This window comes from Eulemur rufifrons, chromosome 1 (genome assembly GCF_041146395.1).
Source record: "Eulemur rufifrons isolate Redbay chromosome 1, OSU_ERuf_1, whole genome shotgun sequence".
In the NCBI taxonomy this organism is placed as follows: Eukaryota; Metazoa; Chordata; class Mammalia; order Primates; family Lemuridae; genus Eulemur; species Eulemur rufifrons.
The window spans coordinates 71,757,974-71,780,935 of record NC_090983.1 but is presented as its reverse complement, the minus strand read 5'-3'; the positions used below and the strand labels follow the sequence as shown (position 1 = coordinate 71,780,935).

The 22,962-nt window shown below is 35.9% G+C and overlaps 2 protein-coding genes across 4 annotated transcripts in view; one reads left to right on the top strand and one right to left on the bottom strand.

The window, feature by feature from the left end:
* Window positions 1–10,592, top strand: part of RIF1 (replication timing regulatory factor 1) — a 52,143-nt gene extending 41,551 nt beyond the window's left edge. The window contains exons 29-35 of one of the 2 annotated variants that reach the window (XM_069472727.1): window positions 134–3,379; window positions 5,261–5,407; window positions 5,724–5,801; window positions 5,890–6,005; window positions 7,296–7,449; window positions 9,506–9,614; window positions 10,356–10,592. In XM_069472727.1, the coding sequence (XP_069328828.1) occupies window positions 134–3,379; window positions 5,261–5,407; window positions 5,724–5,801; window positions 5,890–6,005; window positions 7,296–7,449; window positions 9,506–9,614; window positions 10,356–10,570 (4,065 nt within the window). In that variant the 3' untranslated portion in view covers window positions 10,571–10,592. The remainder of the gene's footprint in view (window positions 1–133; window positions 3,380–5,260; window positions 5,408–5,723; window positions 5,802–5,889; window positions 6,006–7,295; window positions 7,450–9,505; window positions 9,615–10,355) is intronic. The other variant, XM_069472735.1, reaches the window with a different exon arrangement.
* A 9,172-nt stretch (window positions 10,593–19,764) lies between these two features.
* Window positions 19,765–22,962, bottom strand: part of NEB (nebulin) — a 206,554-nt gene continuing 203,356 nt past the window's right edge. The window contains exon 150 of one of the 2 annotated variants that reach the window (XM_069472708.1): window positions 19,765–20,381. In XM_069472708.1, the coding sequence (XP_069328809.1) occupies window positions 20,208–20,381 (174 nt within the window). In that variant the 3' untranslated portion in view covers window positions 19,765–20,207. The remainder of the gene's footprint in view (window positions 20,382–22,962) is intronic. The other variant, XM_069472715.1, reaches the window with a different exon arrangement.

Below are 22,962 nucleotides of genomic sequence, written 5' to 3'. Positions count from 1 at the left end.
ACGTTTGGAATATTTGTAATGTATTGAAATTTAGTAGTTGTCTTTGAATTACTAAAGTTCTACATTAAAATTTTCCCAGAAAATCAAACTTGTTTGCTGGTTAATCTATATATATGTATACATTTCTGTGCAGGAGGAGCAAATGGAGAGTGACAGTGTCATTCCTCAAGATATCACGGAAACCTGTGGTATGGATGAACATCTTGAAAAGGCTTCCTTTTCAAATAAAGAGTGTGGTTCTGTTGATGAAACCAGTTCAAAAATACTGAGCAGTAATAATGATGCCAGGAAAAAAGCTTTAATTCCATCAAAGAAAACTTCAACTGAATGTGCATCTAGTGCAGAAAGTTTTGTTGTCAGCAGTAGCCCAGTTTCTAATGCCGCTATTTCTGGAACTCCTCCACAGCCTACAAGTCGGAGGCAAACTTTTATTACCTTGGAGAAATTTGATGGGTCAGAAAATAGACCTTTTAGCCCATCCCCCTTGAATGGCATGTCATCAACTGTTACAGTGAAAAGTAACCAGGAAAACATGATTAAGACAGATATTCCACCAAAAGCAAAGCAAAGAGAAGTGACTCTTTCAAAATCTGATTCTGAAAAATCATCAAATGGAACTAAGAGATCAGGCCGGAGATTGGGTAAAGCTGAACAAACAGGGAATAAAAGGTCTAAGCTGTTAATGAAATCTGAACAGGAGAAAAACACTCAGGAATCTATTGAAGGCATGGTAACCTTAGAAAATAACCCACCCGGTTTGCTTGATCAAACAGAATGTGTATCAGATAATCAGGTTCATCTTTCTGAATCTACAGTGGAGTATGAAGATACCAAGTTTAAACCAACAATAGAAAATGCTATGTTATTGGAAACTAATACTGCAGAAGAGACAAATGTAAAAATTAATTTGGAATCCAAAGAAAATACACCCCCAGCAGTAATACCATCAGATCAAATGGTAAATGAGGATAGTCAGGCTCAGATAACTCCAAATCAAAAAACCCTTAGACGATCTACAAGGCGACGTTCAGAAATAGCAGATTCTACCACTGATAGCCAAGATAAAGAAAATAATCATCAAAAAAAGGAAAGACGTAAGGAAGAAGAAAAACCTCTTCAGAAGAATCCGTTGCATATGAAAGATGATTTGTTACCTAAGCAAAAACTGATTTCTGAACAAATTGTACAGGAGAATCTAATTGAGAAAGGAAATAGTTTACATGAGAAGACTTCTGGGGAAACCAGTGCTAATGCTGAAATTGACCAAAATAAAAGAAAGCCAGACCCTGAGAATGTTAAGTCTGAAGGAGATGGTGCCCAGGACATTGCAGATAAGTCCTCTGAGAAACCAGTAAGGGGCCGAACACGGTATCTAACAAGAAGAGCATCTCAGGGTTTGCTTTCTAGCATTGAAAACTCAGAATCTGATAGTTCTGAGGCAAAAGAAGAAGGTTCTAGAAAGAAGAGATCTGGAAAATGGAAAAGCAAAAGCAACGACAGTGTTGACATTGAAGATCAAGAAGAGAAAATGGTAAAACAAGAGTGTATAAAAGCTGAAAATCAGACACATGATTATAAAGCAAGTATAGAAGTAGACGTAGACATAAAGTCTCAGGTTTGTGAAAAAAAAGATGGAAATAGTACTGTAATACTTGAGGATTCTGCATCTTCAGATTTGTTGCAAATTTCTGATGATGTAGCAAATACATGTGAGGAGGAAAGTAAAACTAGCAAATGTGCAGAATATTTCTTTACAAGTCCACCTGTGCCAGAGTCAAATCTAAGGACTAGAAATGCCAGTAAGAGATTACATAAGCAAGACTCTATTGATAATTACAGTGTAGGAGAATCCTCAAAAATAGAGACATCAGACATTTCTTTGCTTTCTGAAAAAACTCTTCAAACACTTGAATGCCACCATAAGAGAAGTAGGAGGGTGAGGAGATCTAAAAGTTGTGAATGCTGTGGGGAAAAATCACAGCTTCAGGAAAAGTCATTCATTGGGTTGAAGAACACAGAAAATGATGATGTAAAGATTAGTGAAACAAAAACAGATATACAAACACCTGTAACTATATCAGAAACTTCTAAAGCTAATCTGTGTTCTGAAGTACAATTTTTAGATGAGCATCACAGTGTGAATTTTCATTTGGGTATCAAGGAGGATAATGATACTATCAATGATTCATTAATTTTATCTGAAACTGAGTTGAAAGAAAATATGATTCAAGAAAGTCTTCCTTCTGAAATAGTAAATTTTAAAGAGGAAACTTGTGGTATGGATTCTAGTGAAGTGAAGTCTCTTCAAAGCCAAGAGCCACCTAATAAAAAATTTAAAACTGTTGGCCCATGTTTAGCTGATTCCAAAGATATTTCCCAGGAATGTTCTTTGGAAACTAAAGAAGAAAAGCCAGAAGCTACCCTGGAAACAGAACTAAGTCTAGGTAATGTTGTTAATGTTGAAGAAAATGCATGTAAAGTAACAGAATCCAATTTACAGAAAGTAGAAACCATGGAATTCGATGTAAGAAATGATAAATCTGAAGCTAGCTTCTCTGAACAAGAGAGTGCCAAAACTGGTATTTCTGAAGAAGCAGCAACAGAGAAAAACAGTAGTAGTAGTGATGAATCTGAAGCAGACACAGCTAAAAAACTGCATGCCAAAGAAGCAGCAACTGAGGAATTTAATTCAGGCATCAGTCTTGCTGATAATACCACACCTCTAACAGTGAATACTCAAACTGAGATGTCTGAACAAACAGCAGTTGGGGAACTAGATGGAGGAAGTGTTGTGTCTGATTCAGGTTCATCTGAGGAAATGAATGCCAAAATGGAAAATTGTGAAGAAACAGTGATTGGTGAGGTGAATGCTGAAACTGACCATGTCAGTAAAACAGAAGATGAGGACATGTCCATCAAAACCTCTAAACCTGATGATGCTGAAACAAAAGGACTGAATGCAGAAATTGGCAACATTGTTCCTGACACATTTGAAGTAAGCACTGAAGAAGGAAAGGTTGACTGTAATAAACCTGAAACAAATACTGAACTTAATATACCCAAAGAAATAAAATTAGATGACAATCAAATGGTAGTAGGAAATGATATTTTACAGGAAGTTCACACTTCAGAGGAAGTGGAGGAACCACCACAATCTCTGACATCTGAAACAGGTGTCTCTGAACTGATAATAGAAGACAATAATGCATCTCCTCAAAAATTAAGGGAATTTGATCCTTCACTTGTGTCAGCAAATTACAGTCCTAGTGGCATGCAGACACGCTGTGTCTGGTCTCCTTTGGCTTCTCCATCCACCAGCATTTTAAAGAGAGGATTAAAAAGACCCCAAGAAGATGAGATCTCATCGCCTGTTAACAAGGTAGGGGGGATGAAGCTGGATATTTAGGTGTCCAATATTTGGTTGAAATATTTTGGCCATTCAGTGGCACCTGGTGAATGACAAAATATTAGAATTATGTGTTCACTCATTTTGATAATTTACCATGGTGCTAGGAGAAAGAACAGGTAGAAAGATAGGTGTTGAAAAAAGGAGACTGAAGCTCTTTAGATATTCTTTTATCTCACAGCACTAAACTAAAGATCTTTATGCAACTCTGCATTATTCACCTTTGGCAAAATTGGTAAGGCTCTCTTAAGATCTTTTCTGTTCCTCATACCATGTATCACATGAGGAACAGATTTAGGAATTCAGGCAACACTGATTGCCATTGATAAAGCAAGTTTAGCACTTACAGTGTGTTGGGACATTGCTGTTTTACCTAGGTGTTTATATAAACACTTATTTTTAGACTGTGTCTAATTAAAAGGAAAAAAATTCTTGTTAGGCTGTACCTTCATCACTTTGTGGATGTGATTTTATTTAATTATTTATATCCCATCTCCTTAGCTAAATTATAGCTCCTTTAGTTTAGGAAACATGGATTATCTATGTATTTGTTTTTGCCTTTTGGCCCTGTACCCTGCATATTGTTGGATGAATGAATAAAAAAATGTAAAAAGGAAAAGTTACATGAGCTACGTAGCTTAGCTTGTCCTCTAAATGTTCTGAAAAGGTGTGATGATGGTGTTTCTTAATTTTGAAATTGAGCCTGTGCTTTAGTGTAGAATACATGTTTATATATAAGCACGTGTATATTATATAAACAGTACATCTTGCTTTTTGCCTTCAGCAAGAACATTTTGAAAACTTCCCTTCTTAATTCCTATTTCTGTTACTCGTAGGACTTTTCAGCTTTCCAAGATACATTGAAAATTCTGCTGAGAGTTCAGGGATTACCTGTTTAGAAAGACCTAACAGCTCTTGAGCTTTTGTTTTCTCTTGTATATAGGTTATTCTTAATTTTGAGTCTTTTTTTTTTCTTTTTTAAGTATTTTAAGTTTAATAAGCCACAGAAGTCCTTGAAAAGTTTATGAAGGTAAGAGTGCATTAGGATTGATGTCTCTTTTTTTTTTTTTTTTTTTTACTCTCTGGAATTTTTCTAGCCAAGATGTCTCTTTCTTCAATATACTACTTTAGATTATTACTAGAAGTTAGTTGCTTTTTGATTGATAGTAGTTCATACTTAATATTTATTTAGGCAATAGAACAACATATTGTAGTTTTCTGTAGCAGATATGTATAGAATCTGCCCACTCTTGGGAATCAAGATCACAAGATGTATAAAAACATATTAATGGTATAAGAGTGCTCTATGTGTGTTTATATCAAATAGCTGAATGAGTAAAGACACTGTAGGAATTTAGACCAAAATTACTTCAAGCTGGGCCTAAGAAAGACAGAAATTGCTACCTAATTTCTGTGACTCTGATGGTAACCTCAAAGAATTTAGAACAAAGATTAGTAAGACATAGCAGAGACCAGTTACTTGTTTTTAACCTCTTCATCTTGTTCTTTCAGTCTGTTTAGTAAGCCCATAAGGTTATTAGAGTCAGATTATACAATTTTAACTGCCATGTGCAATTTCATTAAGTTTCTTCTGCTGTCCCTGTTTCATACATAGTCTTTGGTGTTATATGCAAAGACAGTTTAAAGCCTAGATAATGAGGACGCACTGGTATTGAGTAATATCTGTGAAAACAGTCACTAGGAAAACAACTACTTTGTGCAATTGGCTTCTAATGAAATAAATTCAGCTTCTAAGTCCATGTTCTATTATTGAGTAACCCTATAATGAGAATTTATGGTTTCCTTTTTTAAAACTTTAATTTTCTTAAGTAAAAACCTGACCTATGTTTTCAGGTTCGCCGTGTCTCCTTTGCAGATCCAATATACCAGGCAGGATTGGCAGATGACATTGATAGACGGTGCTATATTGTTAGGTCCCTGTCTTCAAATAGTTCCCCTATAGTAAAAAGTGTTAAAACTTCTCCTACTGCACAAGCTAAGGTAAGCTATAGGCTTTATCCTGTACATACATGTATATAGACACAGAATTGCATGTGCATGATTTGTCTTGAAATGAACTATTTGAGAAACAGCTTCTTTGGTTGGGATGTATTCTTTTGTAAGAACATGGTAAGCAGACATGAAGAGAAGAGGTGGTAAGAGGTAGTGATAATCCAGCAAGTAATTGATAAGGTAGTAGATTTTAATGTTTTCTGAAATTGTAAAGAAATTATTATAGTTAAGTTGAAAATAAAATTGTAAAATTATAGTTATCTAGGGTTCTGAGTTTTTTTTTTCTCTCCTTTCTTCTGTCTAGCATAATACCACTTCAATCAAAGGATTTCTGTCCCCAGGATCACGTAGCCCTAAATTTAAGAGCTCAAAGAAGTGTTTAGTAAGAAGTGCTTTAGTTTTCACGTAACTTTATATTTTCATGTTCAGTCAGGTGACCTCTATTTAACGGCTTTTGAAATTTGTTCAAGATTGCAGAAATGGCCAAAGAATCCATGCCATGCCCAACAGAAAGTGTTTACCCAGCTTTGGTGAACTGTGTGGCACCAGTTGACATCATTTTACCTCAGATTACGTCTAACATGTGGTGAGTGATTATTTAGGCTTCTGGCTTGTATTCCAAGATGTCACTTATTTAAGAGAAATTTGAATGGCCAGGGTTCTCACAGTTAGAGTTGATTGACATGCCCTCCTCCTCCACACGTCTTTTTTTTTAAGAGGTAAATAAAAGTGTAGCTGGAAAGGTGGGCCAGATAGGGTAAGTGTTCCCATATTGCCCTGAATAATAAGAGAAATGTGCGGTTAATATTTCAGGTGCTGTGCTGAACCCTAATCATTTATTATCTCGTTTAGTCCTAATATAAGCCCTGTGAGGAATATGAATATCATTTCTACTTTATGTGAAGATTACCACCACAATCACACAGTTAATGTGATCATGTATAGGAAGAATGAGGTTCACCTACATAAAACTTGTTCATGAGCTCTTTTTGTTTTGTTTTTAATGAAAGGTTTGAATCTTGGAAACTTAAATGCTTGTGCCTAGACTGTTCTAGATTACTGTATCTCGATTAAATAAATTGTTTCAGGTAGTTTGTGATGCCTTGATAATTTCTGTTTAAATGTCACGCTGCCCTATCATGTGTCAGACATATCAAATCCATTTCTTTTTGGGGAGTAGGGGGAAGACAGGGTCCTCTTTGTCACCTAGGCTAGAGTACAGTGGCACAATCAAAGCTCATAGCTCACTGTAGGCTTTTTTTTTTTTTTTTTAGACACAGAGTTTCACTATGTTGCCCAGGCTGGTCGCAAACTCCTGGCCTCAAGGGATCCTCCTGTCTCCGCCTCCCAAAGTGCTAGGATTATAGGCATGAGCCACTATGCCCAGTCCCGAGTCCATTACTGATTAAAGAAATTGGGGAGAGGGAAATTAAAAGGAGTATGGGTTAGGTTAGGAGAGGTAAAAACTAGTGAGGAGCCTGAGCTCTGAGCTTGGTAGCACAGCGGGTTTTGTCTTCCTATCCTACCTGTCCGTGTTTATGACCCACCAATCAGAAAGCTGTTACATATACGTAAGGAAAGCTGAGAATCATTTGTATTAAAGAGAATAGTGTGTGTGAAAGCATGAGGTATGCTATATAGCCTTCGTCTGTTTCCATTGCTATTGCTTACACCAGGCATACACATTAGAACCAGATTTTATTTTAAATTAAATGTATATATACCTGTCTTTGCTGTGAGGCTAGATGGGCCTATATAAACAAACTCAGTTATGATTGAGCTTAAGTGGGGATATCCAGCTAGATAAGCTCTTCGAAATAGCAGGTAAATAAAACTGTATAATTATTTTTTCCTTTTTCTCTTATTTTTTGTTCAGGGCAAGAGGCCTGGGACAGCTCATTCGAGCCAAGAATATAAAAACAATTGGTGATTTGAGTACTCTTACAGCATCTGAAATAAAAACTCTGCCTATTCGTTCTCCAAAAGTGTCCAATGTAAAAAAAGCTCTCAGAATATATCATGAGCAGCAGGTAAAAACTTAGATGTTAGTTTGAAATATGTATTAATAAATAATATAGCACTACACAGAAGTTTATCAAACTGTTATTACTTAAAAGCCCATTTTATGATGTCTTCCCCCCAGTCAAGAGTAACTTAAAAGATAACTTTGTAATGGTCCAGAAAAATTGCTTGTTTAGTTTTGTACTGTTTTTATGTAATGCACCTCAGGTTTGTTTTTAAATTAATCTTCTTTGAATTCTATCTCCTTTCCTCGTTCATTTCCATTTGGTAATTGAGTCCATGGCTACTATTGCTAAAACCTAGATGTTCAAATCCAGACTTACACAAAAACCTTACAAATTTGTGGGTCACAGTATTTTGATTTTGATGTCTAGCACATTTGTGACTTCCTGTCAGTGTTTTGTATATAAACATTTTTGGTCATGACATTTTTCAAAATTGAGATGAAAGCTAAGATTCTTCCCCCCTATAAAAATGTGTACAACAGATACTGTATGTAATTTCAGAAGGATTCACAGACTCTCTTAAAACCCATTCAGAGATCCTCTATTCATTGGCACTGCAAGCTGAATGTCCCTTATCGAAAATGCTTAGGACCAGAAATGTTTTAGATTCCGGATTTTTTCAAATTTTGGAATATTTGCATCATACAATTACTTATGGGTTGAGCCTCCCTAATCCAGAAATCCAAAATATTCCAGTGAGCTTTTCCTTTGGGAATTATGTCAAAAATGGCTCAAAAAGTTTTGATTTTTGGATTTTGAATTAGGTGTATTCAACCTGTATTGGAAGTCATGAACAAACGAAAAATAGAGTATGTTAAGGGTGAAAAACAGTGTTCTCTAATACAATTTTGTTAAGCTGGGTTTTGCCAACTACTGAAGACATCTACTGTATTCTTGAAAGTTTTTGATTTTGTATTAGTTTTTTTGTGGTCTTCAAAAAACATGTGTTAACGAGTTGCTCATAAACCAAAAACTATACTAGTAATTTTCAGTCTCGTAGATCAAGAGCTTAGTTTCTGAATTATTTTCCCATCAGTTTCCATGAGCCCTGGGAAAGTGTGTGTGTAACAGCTTTATTAAGATATAATTCACATATTATAAAATTCACTTACCTGTAAGTATACAATTTTAAATGGTCTTTAGTATATTCACACAGTTACGCAGTCCTCCCCGTGATCTAGTTTTGGAACATTATTTTTGTCACGCTAAGAAAAACCCTGACCCCATTAGCTATCACTCCTCATCTCACCCCCTCAGCCATAGAAAATCACTAATTTACTTTCTGTTTGGATTTGCCCTTTGTGGACATTTTATAAAAAGTGGGGCCATACAACCTGTGATCTTTTGTGACTGGCTTCTTTCACTTAGCATAATGTTTTTCAGGTTTATCCATGTTGTAGCATGTCAGAATTTCATTCCTTTTTAAGAATGAATATATTCCATTGTATGGATATACTGCATTTTATTTATCCATTTATTAGCTGATGGACATTTGGCTTGTTTCCACCTTTTGCCATTAAGAATAATGCTGTTATAAACATTTGTATACAAGTTTTTTTTGTGGACATATGTTTTCATCTCTCTTAGGTATATACCTAGAAAAAAAATTGCTAAGTCACATGGTAACTCTAACTTAGTGTTTTCTCAATCACTGGTCCATAGGTTTTAGGAATTTCTATGAAAATTGTATTCTTTTTAAAAGATTCATGTATTATTTAAACTTTCTGCTGTGATTTTTTTTCCTCCACATTCTTGAACTTGGGAAGTATAAGTAACTTTCTCAGTTACCATGGCTGTTTTTCATGAGAAAGCCATTATGGCATATTGTAAATTTCTAACCCTTTCTTCGAGGAACTGTTTCATAATGCTGTTTTTTTGTGTAGTTAATAGAACATAGTTTCTTAGCAATATTAGGTATGTTAAGTGGTGGAACACATGTTCCACACATGTTCTTTCCCAATGTCTATACTGTTACTCCAATTAAGTAAATTTTGATTTGTTGGTTTTCAGCATTTATATATTTATTTATTCATTCATTCATTTTCACTATATAATCAAGGTGAAGTCTCGTGGATTAGAAGAAAGTCCAGTTTTTGATATTTCTGAAAAAACAGTAAATGGAATCGAAAATAAATCTCTCTCTCCTGATGAAGAAAGACTTGCCTCAGGTATATTTTTAGCAAAGGGGGTGGCTGACTTTCTTGAAGAAATGTTTTGTTGTTATGCTTTTAGTTCCATTTGATCATGCCTTGTTAATAGGACAGGGCTTTTTTGTGCTTGATGCCAAGTGTATGAAAAATAACTGATTGAACTTCAAGTGTGTCTAACTGTTTTTCTCTTCTTGTCAGCTTCTAGTCCATAACATTCTCAAATAAGGATATTTCTTTTTTTTTTTTTGAGACAGAGTGTCACTTTGTTGCCCAGGCTAGAGTGAGTGCCCTGGCATCAGCCTAGCTCACAGCAGCCTCAGACTCCTGGGCTTAAGCAATCCTACTGCCTCAGCCTCCCAAGTAGCTGGGACTACAGGCATGCGCCACCATGCCCGGCTAATTTTTTTCTATATATATTTTAGTTGGCCAGATAATTTCTTTCTATTTTTAGTAGAGACGGGGTCTTGCTCTTGCTCAGGCTGGTCTCGAACTCTTGACCTTGAGCGATCCACCCGCCTCGGCCTCCCAGAGTGCTAGGATTACAGGTGTGAGCCACCGCGCCCGGCCAGGATATTTCTTTAATAGCACAGAATGATACGCTATGGTAGATTTTTCTATTACATTGTTGTTGTTAGGACCTCAGCTGGCTCTCTCAGTTTGAAACCTAGGCACGTAAAACTTTTTGTTAACTTAGAAGATGATGTAAACAATTTAATTTTTTTCTAGTATAGATTTAATTGTTGTTTTTTTCTCTTTTAGATTTGATTGATCCTGTTAATTTAGAAACTCCGTTATCTAAAAATCTTGTGACACAGATCAGTGCTCTTGCTCTTCAACTGGATTCAGAAGATCTCCATAATTATTCAGGAAGCCAGCTATTTGAAATGCATGAGAAACTAGGTAGTATGGCAAACTCTATAATAAAAAATCTACAGTCACGTTGGAGGTCACCAGCCCATGAAAATTCTATTTAGTATTTTAAGAGGAAATTGAAGTTTTTTGTAAACATCACTGGATTTTCTTGATAGATAAAACAAGTTCTGAAACATAGCACAATTTCGAAGAGACTGTTTGCAAAGTTGATAACATTTCAAACTCTGAAGGACAATGACTTATTATGTAAGTTCAATTTTGTAAGTTCATTATGTAAGATCTTTCCCCCCACCCTGTATAATGTATTTTCTTGGCTGCTATACGTAGTTTTTCCGAGAAATTTAATTACGTTACAGAGATGTGAAAGCAAAAACTAGAAACAGAAACATATGTTTTATTTCACACTTTCTTAAACTCATGCATATTCTGGTGAAACATGTAATATAAAGTACTTTAAAGTTGAAAAATTTTATTTGAATTTTTGCTGAACTGATAAAGGTGTTTATATTTGATTTTTTAAAATTCATTTTTGTTGTGCCTGAGGTTTAGGAAATTTATTCTCGGTAAGACACCTCTAACAAGATGCAAAAGAATTGGAACTTTCCCCACAGATACCAACTTTTTGAACAGCTTTTGAGAAAAATGCCTAAAGTTTCAACTTCTGGGGTTAAAATGTTAGTGCAGAATTTACTAAGATTCCATTTGTTTGCGTTAGCAAATATTTGTGCGATAGCATTTGCCTGTGAAAATTTATTCTTAGAGGCACATAGTTTTCATTTATAAATGCATGACTGTACATTATGTATAGATGACCATGTCTTTAATTTATAAATTTCAGTCTTTGTTAATTGCATGGATTTTTCTGCAGCTTCTTGTGAATAGTTTTGTTTAATAGAAACATTTTGTATATATTAAATACTGAGGTATCAATATGGATAGTAGAAGTGCTTCATGGGCTTGCTGCAGATATTTGTAGAATTCTGTATCTACAAATAAAACAACAAATAGTTTTATACTTAGTTGGTAGTCATAGCTAAAACATGAGTTTATTTTCTAAAATATCCAGAATGAGTAAAATTACACAAATGAGAAAAAGTTACACAACAACCTTGCTATTCATACCCTTACCTTTTTTCTTTTGGTTTGGAAGAGGGTATCAGCCACTAGAAAGTGTGCCTCATTACATTTCTTCTTAATGGAATGTAGTTTGAATATTTTCATTGCAAATTGGACAATAAGACATCTAGAATTTATCTGCTTTTTTCACGTATACCTAAAAGCAAACTTGGAAGAAATTTGAAACTGTTCTTTTTTTATATGTGTATATTTTGTTTTAAAAAATAGGGTATATGTAATTAAAATATTTGTAAATTTTACCAGCTAGTATTAGTGCCTGACTTCCCATATTTGTTTCACCTTTTTAACTGAGAATATATTTCACTTGTTCTGTGACTAGAATGAGTGAATGATCTCAGTTTTCACTTTATTCAGAACCTAATTCCTACTTAGAAAGGCACACATTTCTACAGTAAGTCATAGAAAGTTTCATCTTTGTGCCTAGTTACCTCTCCTATATTCAGCAGGAGTGTTAGTGTCTTTTTCGTAATCGTAAGTCCACCATTACAAATATTTTTGAGTCTTTTTTTTAAGCATGATATTCATATACCGAGATGGCTTTATAAAGAAATTCTGGGATCATTGAACTATGGATTATAGCTTGAAGAAATAACTAATGAAAAATACTGATTTTGAAAAACAATTATAATTGTGGTTTACATTGTTTATCATTTATTTCCCAAATTATATTTAATAGTGCAAAGGCACATGAGTTTTTAGGGAACAGGTGTGAACAAGAAAGGGTATGTGTGTTTGAGGGCAGGGGACGGGGGACTTTAACGCAGTTTGGGGTTAAAATTAGAGCTTATTTCATGACTACATGCCTTAACATTTTTGTGAACTAAACTTATTTGCTAGTTGAAGGATGTTCTTGTAAAGCTGAACCGTACAGCAGAAAATGTGACCAAAATGATTACTGTTTACTCAAATCACTGAATTTGATATAAGCACATGCATTAATTTAAAAAACATTGTATTTCAGCAAGGTTGTATTTAAATACATTATTTGAGGGCATAGACCAGTTTGTTAAATCTTCGTTGTTGCTATGGTTATAAGCGTATATTTAAGGTACCTTATTTTCAATATTTTTGCCTTAAAATTTTCTGCAGCTTTCGCCCTGAATAATTCCTGAATAGCAAAACATTAATATTCCTTGAGCAGTTCCCCTGTGTTGTTTCACTATTAAAATGGAGCCTGTTTTTTCAAATCTTTTCTAATGGTTAATAAAACACATGGCAAATATAACTAAGAACACTTAACGTGTTTTCTTAATTGTTTTATGCATTTTAAAAAAAGTCTAGTGGCATGTAGAAGTGTAGTATAATTTTTCTTATCTATGAAATCTATTATAAGTTTCATAGTGGATTTAAATTTTCAGTATTATTTCAGTGAGATGATTATGAAAGATGCTCTGCCATTTGAACAAGTTTGAAAGCCATTGTTGAATGGTGTAGAGCCTTTCTCTAATTCCAAATAGTAAAGGATGAGTCAGGGTAAATAATGTTATTGCATAACGCAGTCAAAAAATAAGATTTAAATCTGAACATTTTGATGGATTCTGACATTACCCATGGATTCTTTTTTTCTATACAGGTTGAAGGTAGTCAGGGATTCTGTTACATGTTTAAGCATCATAAAAATGTCAAGAATAGTGGCAGGGCAAGAAACAAAATTGGGGGAACATAAATATATAGGTGAGTTTGTTTTTGTTTTTTTTTTAAGGTAAAAGAATGAAAATAATTAAAGATAAGTGGTATTTAAAAAGCTGTCTTAGTCGAAATTTTAGAAAAAGTATTAATGAGCTAATATTTTCCCTTAGAGCCATTCCTTCTAACTTTAATTCAGTAAGAAAGGCCTAGCTTTCATCTCATTCTGCTAATGTCTGTGGACTGCACTTGTAGTAAGTAGATAGTCCTAAGGGGCTTCAGGCTGTGAATTAGGTTTTGATAACCCAAGCAGATTTAAGTATTTAGAATTATTGCCACCAATCATAAAAGCTAGAGTTTTATAACCTTTTTTCAAGTTTATGAATTGGGGATACAAACTGATCTTGAAGTCTTCAAACTAAAGTTCAAAAATTTTAAGAAAGTAAAATATGGAAGATCTATTTTTTTAAAATAGGCAGTTAAGGATTGCATATAATAAGGAACCTTATTACTAAAGCAGATTAAAGTGCTTTCTTGTGAATATTTGTGGATTATGTTCTCATTTTTGTTAATATGAAAGTAGATTTTCAAATACTTAGAAACACATTCGGTCTATAAATCTTGCTTCTATTATGGATCTTCCATTATTTTATTAATAAACATTGAAAACATAACACTACTTCAAGATTAGTTTGGCAGTTAAATTAGTAGTGCCATAACGAAGAAGTCATGTTAGACAGTCTTGCCTTGTCATTTTACTGAAGACCTCTGGTGACTTAATTTACTGTTAAGTTAGATGGTTGAAAATTCCTGTTTCATTGCAAAGCAGAGTTTGAAGGATAGAGTTGAATAATTTGATTCTCTAAAAGTGAGTTTTTCTTGGAATTCTCAAGATGTTCAGTTTCCTCACATATTTAAATACCTTGTTTGTAAGAACTGCATTCATTCAAAGCACTAAAGAACATTAGCTAAAGGTTAAGTAATGGGTTTTAAAATTGGTTTATCAAAATTTATTGATAGCTTGATCTATAAAACAAATTGGGTTTTGTAATTTCTGATTGTCCGGTTAATATGTCTAATATATGCCAGGCTTTATATAATGCTTTTTAAAAACAGCCATTAAAATTGGAGTCATTCAGGATTGAAGATCTATACATATTTAATATAGTAGACTAACAGAATTAGGAGCATTTACTCAGTTCTTGGAATAGAATGTTAAAGTTTCCAATGTCTTCCACTCTTTTTTTTCTTTATACTAAACCTTTCTCTCTCCAAAGAACTGTTAAAAACCAAACATGACACACAGTAAGCTGTAAATGCTTACTCCCTTGGAAAATACCATTAGAATAAAAGATAACCCCACCCTTTACCTGAGACTGTAAAATTGAAGGCATATTTGCAGTTGTTGATGGTCACAAGCAAGAAAACAAAAAATCTATGTAACTTTTGTACTCAGAGGAAATGTTACTTTGGCCACAGTGTGCCTATTCATATTCATAATAGTGGGTAAAAGCTAAGCTTACTAGACAGCAAGTTTATATGCTGATAGGAAGTGATACACTGAGAAGTAGTAAGATGAAGAGGAAAGGCATATTGATCTGAAATCTTCATAATGCACAGCCCATTTAGTACAGGGACAAGCAGTCCTATACACTTTGGAAATAGCTGATAGCCAGTGGTCTCTGAGAGCTTTCTCTACATAACACAGTACCATAATTGATGTTCACAAATACCCTGAGTGATTATTAAAAATATACATTATTAACTTAATACTGTTTTCTCCAAAGCAGTTAATAATTTGCATTAAAAGGCAGCTTTGTTTCTTAAACAGATGAAGGACATACAACTACGAAGTCAAAATAAAGTCTCGTGGAACTGAAAATGGAATATAGTATAATTATTTTGATACTAATTGAACAGTTAACAAGTGCCTAAAGAATTTATTTTTATAGAATAGGACTTTTCTAAGAGGAAATGACATTAAGAGCAAAATCAGTTTTGAGTATAGAAACTGAAGCAGTCTTGTAAGGCTTTTTACAGAGCAGAAGTCAACAGACTACCTGTTTTTGTGCTACCCATGAACACAGCCATGCCCATTTACATATTACCTTTGGCTGCTTTCCTGCTACAGTGGCTGAGTACAGTATATGAAAGAGACTGTATGGCCTGCAAGACCTAAAATATTTACAGAGTTTGTCAGTCCCTATTACAGAGGATGGCTTTGCTTATACTCGGCATGTAGTCTGGTTATTTGCTTCTTGCTGGTGGATGGCATCTTGATTGCTTAATTTGTTACCTCTATTAGATTTTATTTGATAAAATGTGTTCCCCTGATTTCATTTATTTCTTCTACTATTGCTCAAATACATATGTACAAGGAGATGCTAGTACTTTCTAAGTACACTTCTTTCTCCTACCTAAACTCTGAAACTGTAGTTTTGTTATTTGCCATGTTATTAAGGAACCTTGATGGTCTGAGGGAAAGGCATCTGGCATTATAGGTTAAATCACAACTGTGAAATAAATTGGGGTATAGGAGTTTGCTTTGTGAGCTGAGTTATCAGTTACTTTCGACCTATCTTCACACTACCTCCTGTGGATAGACCTGACTGATAACGCACTTAGGAAAAGACTGATAGAAGCCAAATCAGTCATTTATTAACCCTGTAATATTTTTCAACCCATCACTTGGTAAACTCTTCCTAAGAGAGCCTAGTTTTACATTCACAAAATATTTATATTTGATAAGTCTTTAAAATGATTTAAGTTGAAACTTAACAAGTACCCGTTCATTCCTCACTTACCTGCACTAGTAGATGTGAAATAATGGTGCGGTTTTATTTGATTATGTAATGCTTTGTATAATGTTTGAAGCAAACCTACACTTACAGGTAGTATTTGTGGTTCACTATGATGATTTCTAGGGCAGGAGAATCTGTGTATGATCCATAATAAAACCTTTCATGACCCATTGAGAGTTGACTGTTATCACTTGCCAAATGAAACTGGATATTGAAACATTTTTTAAGAAATGCACTTTTACCTGAAAAATAAAACTATAAAAATGAAATTGTGGTGCTTGTTTTCATTTGCTACATTTGCAGGGTTTTGTTGTTTGTTTTAGTGAGGCCTGAAATTAGTATGAATAGCATAATTCAAATACCAAGATAAAGTGAACATTGTATCCCTCCACAAACACGATTCATATTCTTTTGCCCCTTTTATGGCTCACCTTTTAACCATAGAGGGTCTCTGATTTATTCATGGTTTTATGGGTTCCACAGACTTTTGAGACAGGGTTTCTCTGTTGCCCAGGCTGGAATGCAGTGGCGTCGTCATAGCTCACAGCAACCTGTAACTCCTGGGCTCAAGCAATCCTCCTTTAGCCTCCTGGGTAGCTGGTACGACAGGTGCTTGCCACCATGCCCGGCTAATTTTTCTCTAGGGATGGGGGGTCTCGCTCAGGCTGGTTTGACTGTTGCACACGTCCACCAGCCCCTACATTGTACACAAGGCTCCCAATGTGATTGGCCGGGGCCTTTGCAAACAAGGTAGGCCATAAAGGGTCAACATTTATACCACCTGCTTTAATGGGACGTTATCCTTCATGTCAGTCACATGATCTCGTGGATTGAGGGCCGAATAGGTGCAGGCTAGCTTGGAGATGGAGGCCTTGGTGTGGGCTGATCTCCAGATGAAGTGAAGGTCTCACCTTAGTATGGCACCTTGGTGACAGCTAAGGAAAAGCTTCATAATTTTAGACTTTTTTTTTTTTTTTTTTTCTTTTTGAGACAGAGTCTCGCTCTGTTGCCCAGGCTAGAGTGAGTGCCGTGGCATCAGCCTAGCTCACAGCAACCTCAAACTCCTGGGCTCAAGCAATCCTACTGCCTCAGCCTCCCGAGTAGCTGGGACCACAGGCGTGTGCTACCATGCCCAGCTAATTTTTTCTGTATATACTTTTAGTTGTCCATATAATTTCTTTCTGTTTTTATTAGAGACGGGGGTCTCGGTCTTGCTCAGGCTGGTCTCGAACTCCTGAGCTCAAACGATCCACCCGTCTTGGCCTCCCAGAGTGCTAGGATTACAGGCGTGAGCCACTTCGCCCAGCCAGGCTTCATAATTTTAAAAGGAGATAAACTGTGCTGGAAGATACTGTGTTAGTTTACTAGAACTGCTATCAGAGAGTACCACAAACCAAGTGACTTAACAGAGCTGTACTGTCTCACTATTCCGGTATCAGCAGGATTGGTTCTTTCTAAGGGCTGGTTGTGAGGAAGAATCTGTTCCATGCGTCTCCCCTAGCTAGCTTTCTGGAGTAGTTTGCTGGTAATATTGGCATTTCTGGCATGTAGAAGCAAGTCCCAGTCTGTCCTCATCCTCACGTTAATACTCTTCCTGTTTGCCTATTTGTCCAAATTTCTTTTTTCTAAAGACACCTGGTCTGTTGGATGAGGGCTCACTATAATGACCTCATCTTAACTAATAACAGCTGTAACAACCCCATTTTTAAATAGGGTCAACATGCTGAGGCACTGGGAGTTAGGGTTTAAGCATGATTTTTGCAGGAACACAGTACAACCCATAACACGTTTATTAGGGTGTGAGATTTGGCTCAGGTGTACCCTATAGACGTAACTTCTCCCTTTTATAACCTCTTGAGATGGAATGACTGTCTGGTCACTGAGGCTCTTTGCAGCCTTACAGTCCTGTGAGTCTGTGGTGGTGGAGATATTTACAAAGAACTTTCCCAGTACCATTGTGCTGACAAAAATGCAGGCACAAGCAGATAGCTGGAAAAATTAGATGAACAGGAAAATTTGAACATTATATTTTGATTGCAAATTTTTAAGTTGTGTTAATTTTGTTGTGATTGTTTTAAGAGTCTTTTGAGATGCACACTGAAATGCGACTAATAGGATTCACTTTTAAGGTAATGAAAGGAGAGTATTTGTGGGATGGAGAGGAAACAAGATTAACCATGAGTTGATAATTTTTGAGGTGGTGGAAGATTCTAGACTTTTGTGTGTGCAGTCATCCCTTGGTATTCGTGGGAGATTGGTTCCAGGACCCCACCACCAGCCCTTTGGATACCAAAATTCACAGATGCTCAAGTCCCTAATAAAATGTCATAGTATTTGTATATGACCTGTGTACATCCTCTTGTACAATTTAAATAATCTCTGGATTACTTATAATATCTGATACAATGTAAATGCTATGTAAATATTGTAGCTGTTATACTGTATTGTTTAGGGAATAACGACAAGAAAATTACCTATTCAGTACAGACGCAACCATCCATTTTTTTTTTCTGAATATTTTTGATCCATGCTTGGTTAAATCTATGGACATGAAACGCAAGGATACAGACTGCCAAATGTAGGTTTAAAATTTTCCAAACTTTAAAGAGAAATCTAGGATTAAGAGAAAAAAGTTGTATTTTTATTCTGTTTTGTTTTATTTGTAATAGCAACTGCAAAGTGTGCTTGGCAGACCCTCAAAGTAAATAGGAAATTAAATACTAAGTCAGTCCGTTGGAGCCGAGACAGCATATGGTTTTAGGTGTTCCAAAAGTTGGGGATGGGGGTGGGAGGGAATCCGCTTAGCCATGCGGAAGTGGGGAACCTGCCACTTTCTGATTTCAAGATGGTTCTTTTTTAAGCACCAAAGGAGGCAAGAAAAGCTTCCTCTTTCTCTGCTGCACCTCTAGGATTTGTTCTGTAAAATTTGGATTCAGTGGTTTGTCCGAAGGTAGTTATCTCACTTGATTGTTCACAGTTACAGATTGAACTCCTTGTTCTACTACTTTCCCCCCTTCTCACTACTGCACTTGACTAGTCTAAAAAAATAAAATTTGGATTCAGTCAAAAGGCTGCACTTAAGGACCCAGAAGGCCACATGTGGCCTTAAGGCTGCAGGTTTCCCACCCCTGCTGGAGTGAGTGGCTGTCTCTCCCACCATCAGTATGCTTAAGCATGGTCTGTGTTTTCTTGGGACTCCAAGACTCCCCAAGGATGCCAACTGTCTCTTGTTCATCACTAGAACCCCAGCATCTAGCACAGTGCCTGGCAGACAAGTGTACCCCTGATCATTCACAAGTGTGTGCACTCTCTTCACTAGAGCACTCCTTGTGAGTCTCAGAGACACTTTAAAAAGCCCGAGACAGTAGCATTGCTATAGCTCTAAAGTTGCAGGGACGGATCTTTTGCTTTTGGCGAAGTAGCCTATAAACTTTAGCATTAAGCCATTATTGGTGTCTCTCCACCCTTTGCCACATACTGCCAGCCCACCAGGTGCAGATGGAAAACATCTCCTGATCCCACTGCTGTTCCTAAAGCTATAAGAGAAGCTTGCTGAATGCAAGTATGGATAGGATTTTGAGCATGTCTTCTCTTGTGCATTTTTAACAGGATATTTTGTAAAAATTTAGATACGTTTTATAGTGTTTGTAAAGGATTTGCTTTAATGAATGTTTTTATTGGTAGATCTTAAAACCATTAAAAAACAATGCTCATTTCATCAGCAGGGTATGTTGCAGAATTATAGATTTTATTAGTTACCAGTTTATCACCAGTTTATATTGACTATCAGCTTTATAATTTCAAAATTAGATTAGAAATACAAGCATTAGCAATTAGTAAGCAAGGAAAAGGTGAATATCTCTGCCATTTTTCCTTTAATGTGTTTGGCATGTTCAGAATCTCTGTTTTAGTAGAGAAATAACCATTTTTATGACAGAGAAAGACTCTGGGTTGATACAGCAATAATATAACATTGCAGAATCTTTTAAAATGTCTATTCCGAAATTAAACTTATTTTAAAACCTAAAGGAAGAAGGATGGTACTACCATAAATCATATTGACACTGAATAACCAGAGGCAGCTTGAGAACTTGTGTAAGAGTGGAAAGTCTAAACTGAAATGTCAACTGCAGGATCTGTAGGTGCTGCACACAAGTGTGATGCTCCGAAATGCCTAAATAGCTTCAACGTAGTTGGCTGGGAGCATGCCGGTCCTGCCAGTCCTCTGCACGGTGCCATACATCCAGCCTTCGTCAATAGCCTGGACGTTTATGATAGCATCTCCATCTTTGAAGGACACCTCATCGGCATCTGCAGCCATATAGTCGTACATGGCACGGAAGATTTTCTATTCGTGAGGATGGAAAAGAGGGAAAAACATTATATGTTGGATTTGCAACAATTAACCCAAACACACTCAATTGTAAGATCCTTCATGACTTGCTCCACAAACCTAAGTTGCACAAAAGACAATATGCAACCACCACCAAGAAAGTAAAAAGAACACACAAAATAGGAGAAACTATTTGTAAATCATATATATGATAAGGAATTAATATCTAGAACATATAAAGAACTCCTACAACTCAACACCAAAAGAAGAAAAAAAAAAGGCAAAGGATGAATAGACAGTTCTCCAAAGAAGATATACAAATAGCCACCCAATAAGCACATGAAAAGATGCTCAACATCGTTATAGTCATGAGGAAAATGCAAATCAAAACCACAATGAGGTCCACTTTGCACGTGCCAGAATGGTGGTAAACAAAAACACAGACAACAGGTGTTAGAGAAGATGTGGAGAAATTGGATTTGTCATCAACTGCTGGTAGGAGTGTAAAATGGTGCGGCCACTTTGGGCTCAAGTGGTCCTCCTGCCTCAGCCTCCCGATTAGCTGGGACTACAGGCACACGCTATGATGCCTGGCTAGTTTTTCTATTTTTAGTAGAGACAGGGTATCACTCCTGCTCATGTTGGTCTTGAACTCCTGACCTTATGCGATCCTCCTGCCTCAGCCTCCCAAAGTTAGGATTACAGGTGTGAGCCACCACGCCCAGCCTAAACTAAAGGTTTCAAAGTAGCCTGGTGAGTTGTGAACATGATTTGGCTTCCTTTTTCAATATATATGAATAGGGGAGATCTAAGATATGGCATGTGTATGTGTGTGCACATTTTTTTTTCTTCAGAGACAGGGTCTCACTCTGTTGCCCAGGCTGGAGTGCAGTGGCACAATCATAGCTCACTGCAGCCTTGAACTCCTGGGCTCAAGTGATCTTCCTGCCTCAGCCTCCTGATAGCTGGGCCACCATGCCTAGTTAATTTTTAAATTTTTTGTACAGACAGGGTCTTGCTATGGTGCCCAAACAATCCTCCCACCTCAGCCTTCCAAAGTATTGGGATTACAGGCATGAGCCACTACACCTGGCCTGTATACCCATCCTTTTTTTTTTTTTTTTGATATATTCTCTATTTGAAGGATTACTCAATGAATTTTAAGTACATAAAATTTACTAATTTTACATGTACATGTTTTAAAATACATGTATGTTTATTTACATAAAACTACAACCCACATCAAGATATGGCACATTTATTTTACATATGAATGCCATGTTATTTATCACATAAAGTCTCCTGAATGTTACATCCTGTACTGTATGTTTTATACAAAACATCATGTGATATGCTTGGATTCTGTCCAATAAAAAAATGTTGCTATTTCCATTTCTATGCCCTAGAGTTTCTATTATCTTTAAATCCTTTTATCCTTTGTTTTAAACAAATGTGGGTATCCCAGGTTAGAGACTGATTTTTTTACCCAATTTCAATTTTTTTAACAGGGATATCTAATCAGTTGAGTATAACTCATCTGTACATTTGTCAATCTATTATATGCTAATTTTAATGCTTCCTTACTGTTCTTCTTTTGCTGTTTTCTTGTTTTCTTACCATTTCCTCTGTAATCCAAAAAATTGGAATGTATATATTCTATTTTTGACCCTAACACTTATTTCAATGTCAAATTTACTTACATGAACTACTATATGATGCAGTAACTATTGTTCTTCCCCATCCAACACATACATACTACAAGGTTTTATCTATAGCTCTCCCCAATCAGTATTAATATTATGGAAAACTTGCTATGTTTTCCCCCTTATAATTAAAAACAAGGAGAAAAAACCTGTACTGACTGTTTTCCAATTTTGACAGATTACATTTAGAATCCTATAATTCTGTCTGTCCTGTCTACAGTGACAAAACCCTTTCATTTTACTTACATTTAGCTTAAGAACATGTGTATCTTTACAATACTACATGCTGAAAATAAAACAGTATTTGTCCAATATACCAATATATTGAACATCTGCCATGCCCTTTCACCGTTTAAATCTATCTAAACTGAAATTTTAGACCCAGCTTACATTTCTATTTTTGTATTTAGTTTTAATAGTCTATATTTATTTTTATTTATTTATTTATTTGAGACAGAGTCTCACTCTGTTGTCCAGGCTAGAGTGAGTGCCATGGCGTCAGCCTAGCTCACAGCAACCTCAAACTCCTGGGCTCAAGCAATCCTCTCGCCTCAGCCTCCTGAGTACCTGGGACTACAGGCGTGTGCCACCATGCCCGGCTAATATTTTCTTATATATATTTTTAGTTGTCCATATAATTTCTTTGTATTTTTAGTAGAGACGGGGTCTCGCTCTTGCTCAGGCTGGTCTCAAACTTCTAAGCTCAAACGATCCACCCGCCTCGGCCTCCCAGAGTGCTAGGATTACAGGTGTAAGCCACCGTGCCCGGGCTTAATAGTCTATATATAAAAATTTAAACAATATTCCTTAACTAGTTTTAGTGTTTACCATTAATTCTTTCAAACAACTGCCTCTCTACTTATTTTAATTCTGGCTCTTTCTTGACTGCAGTA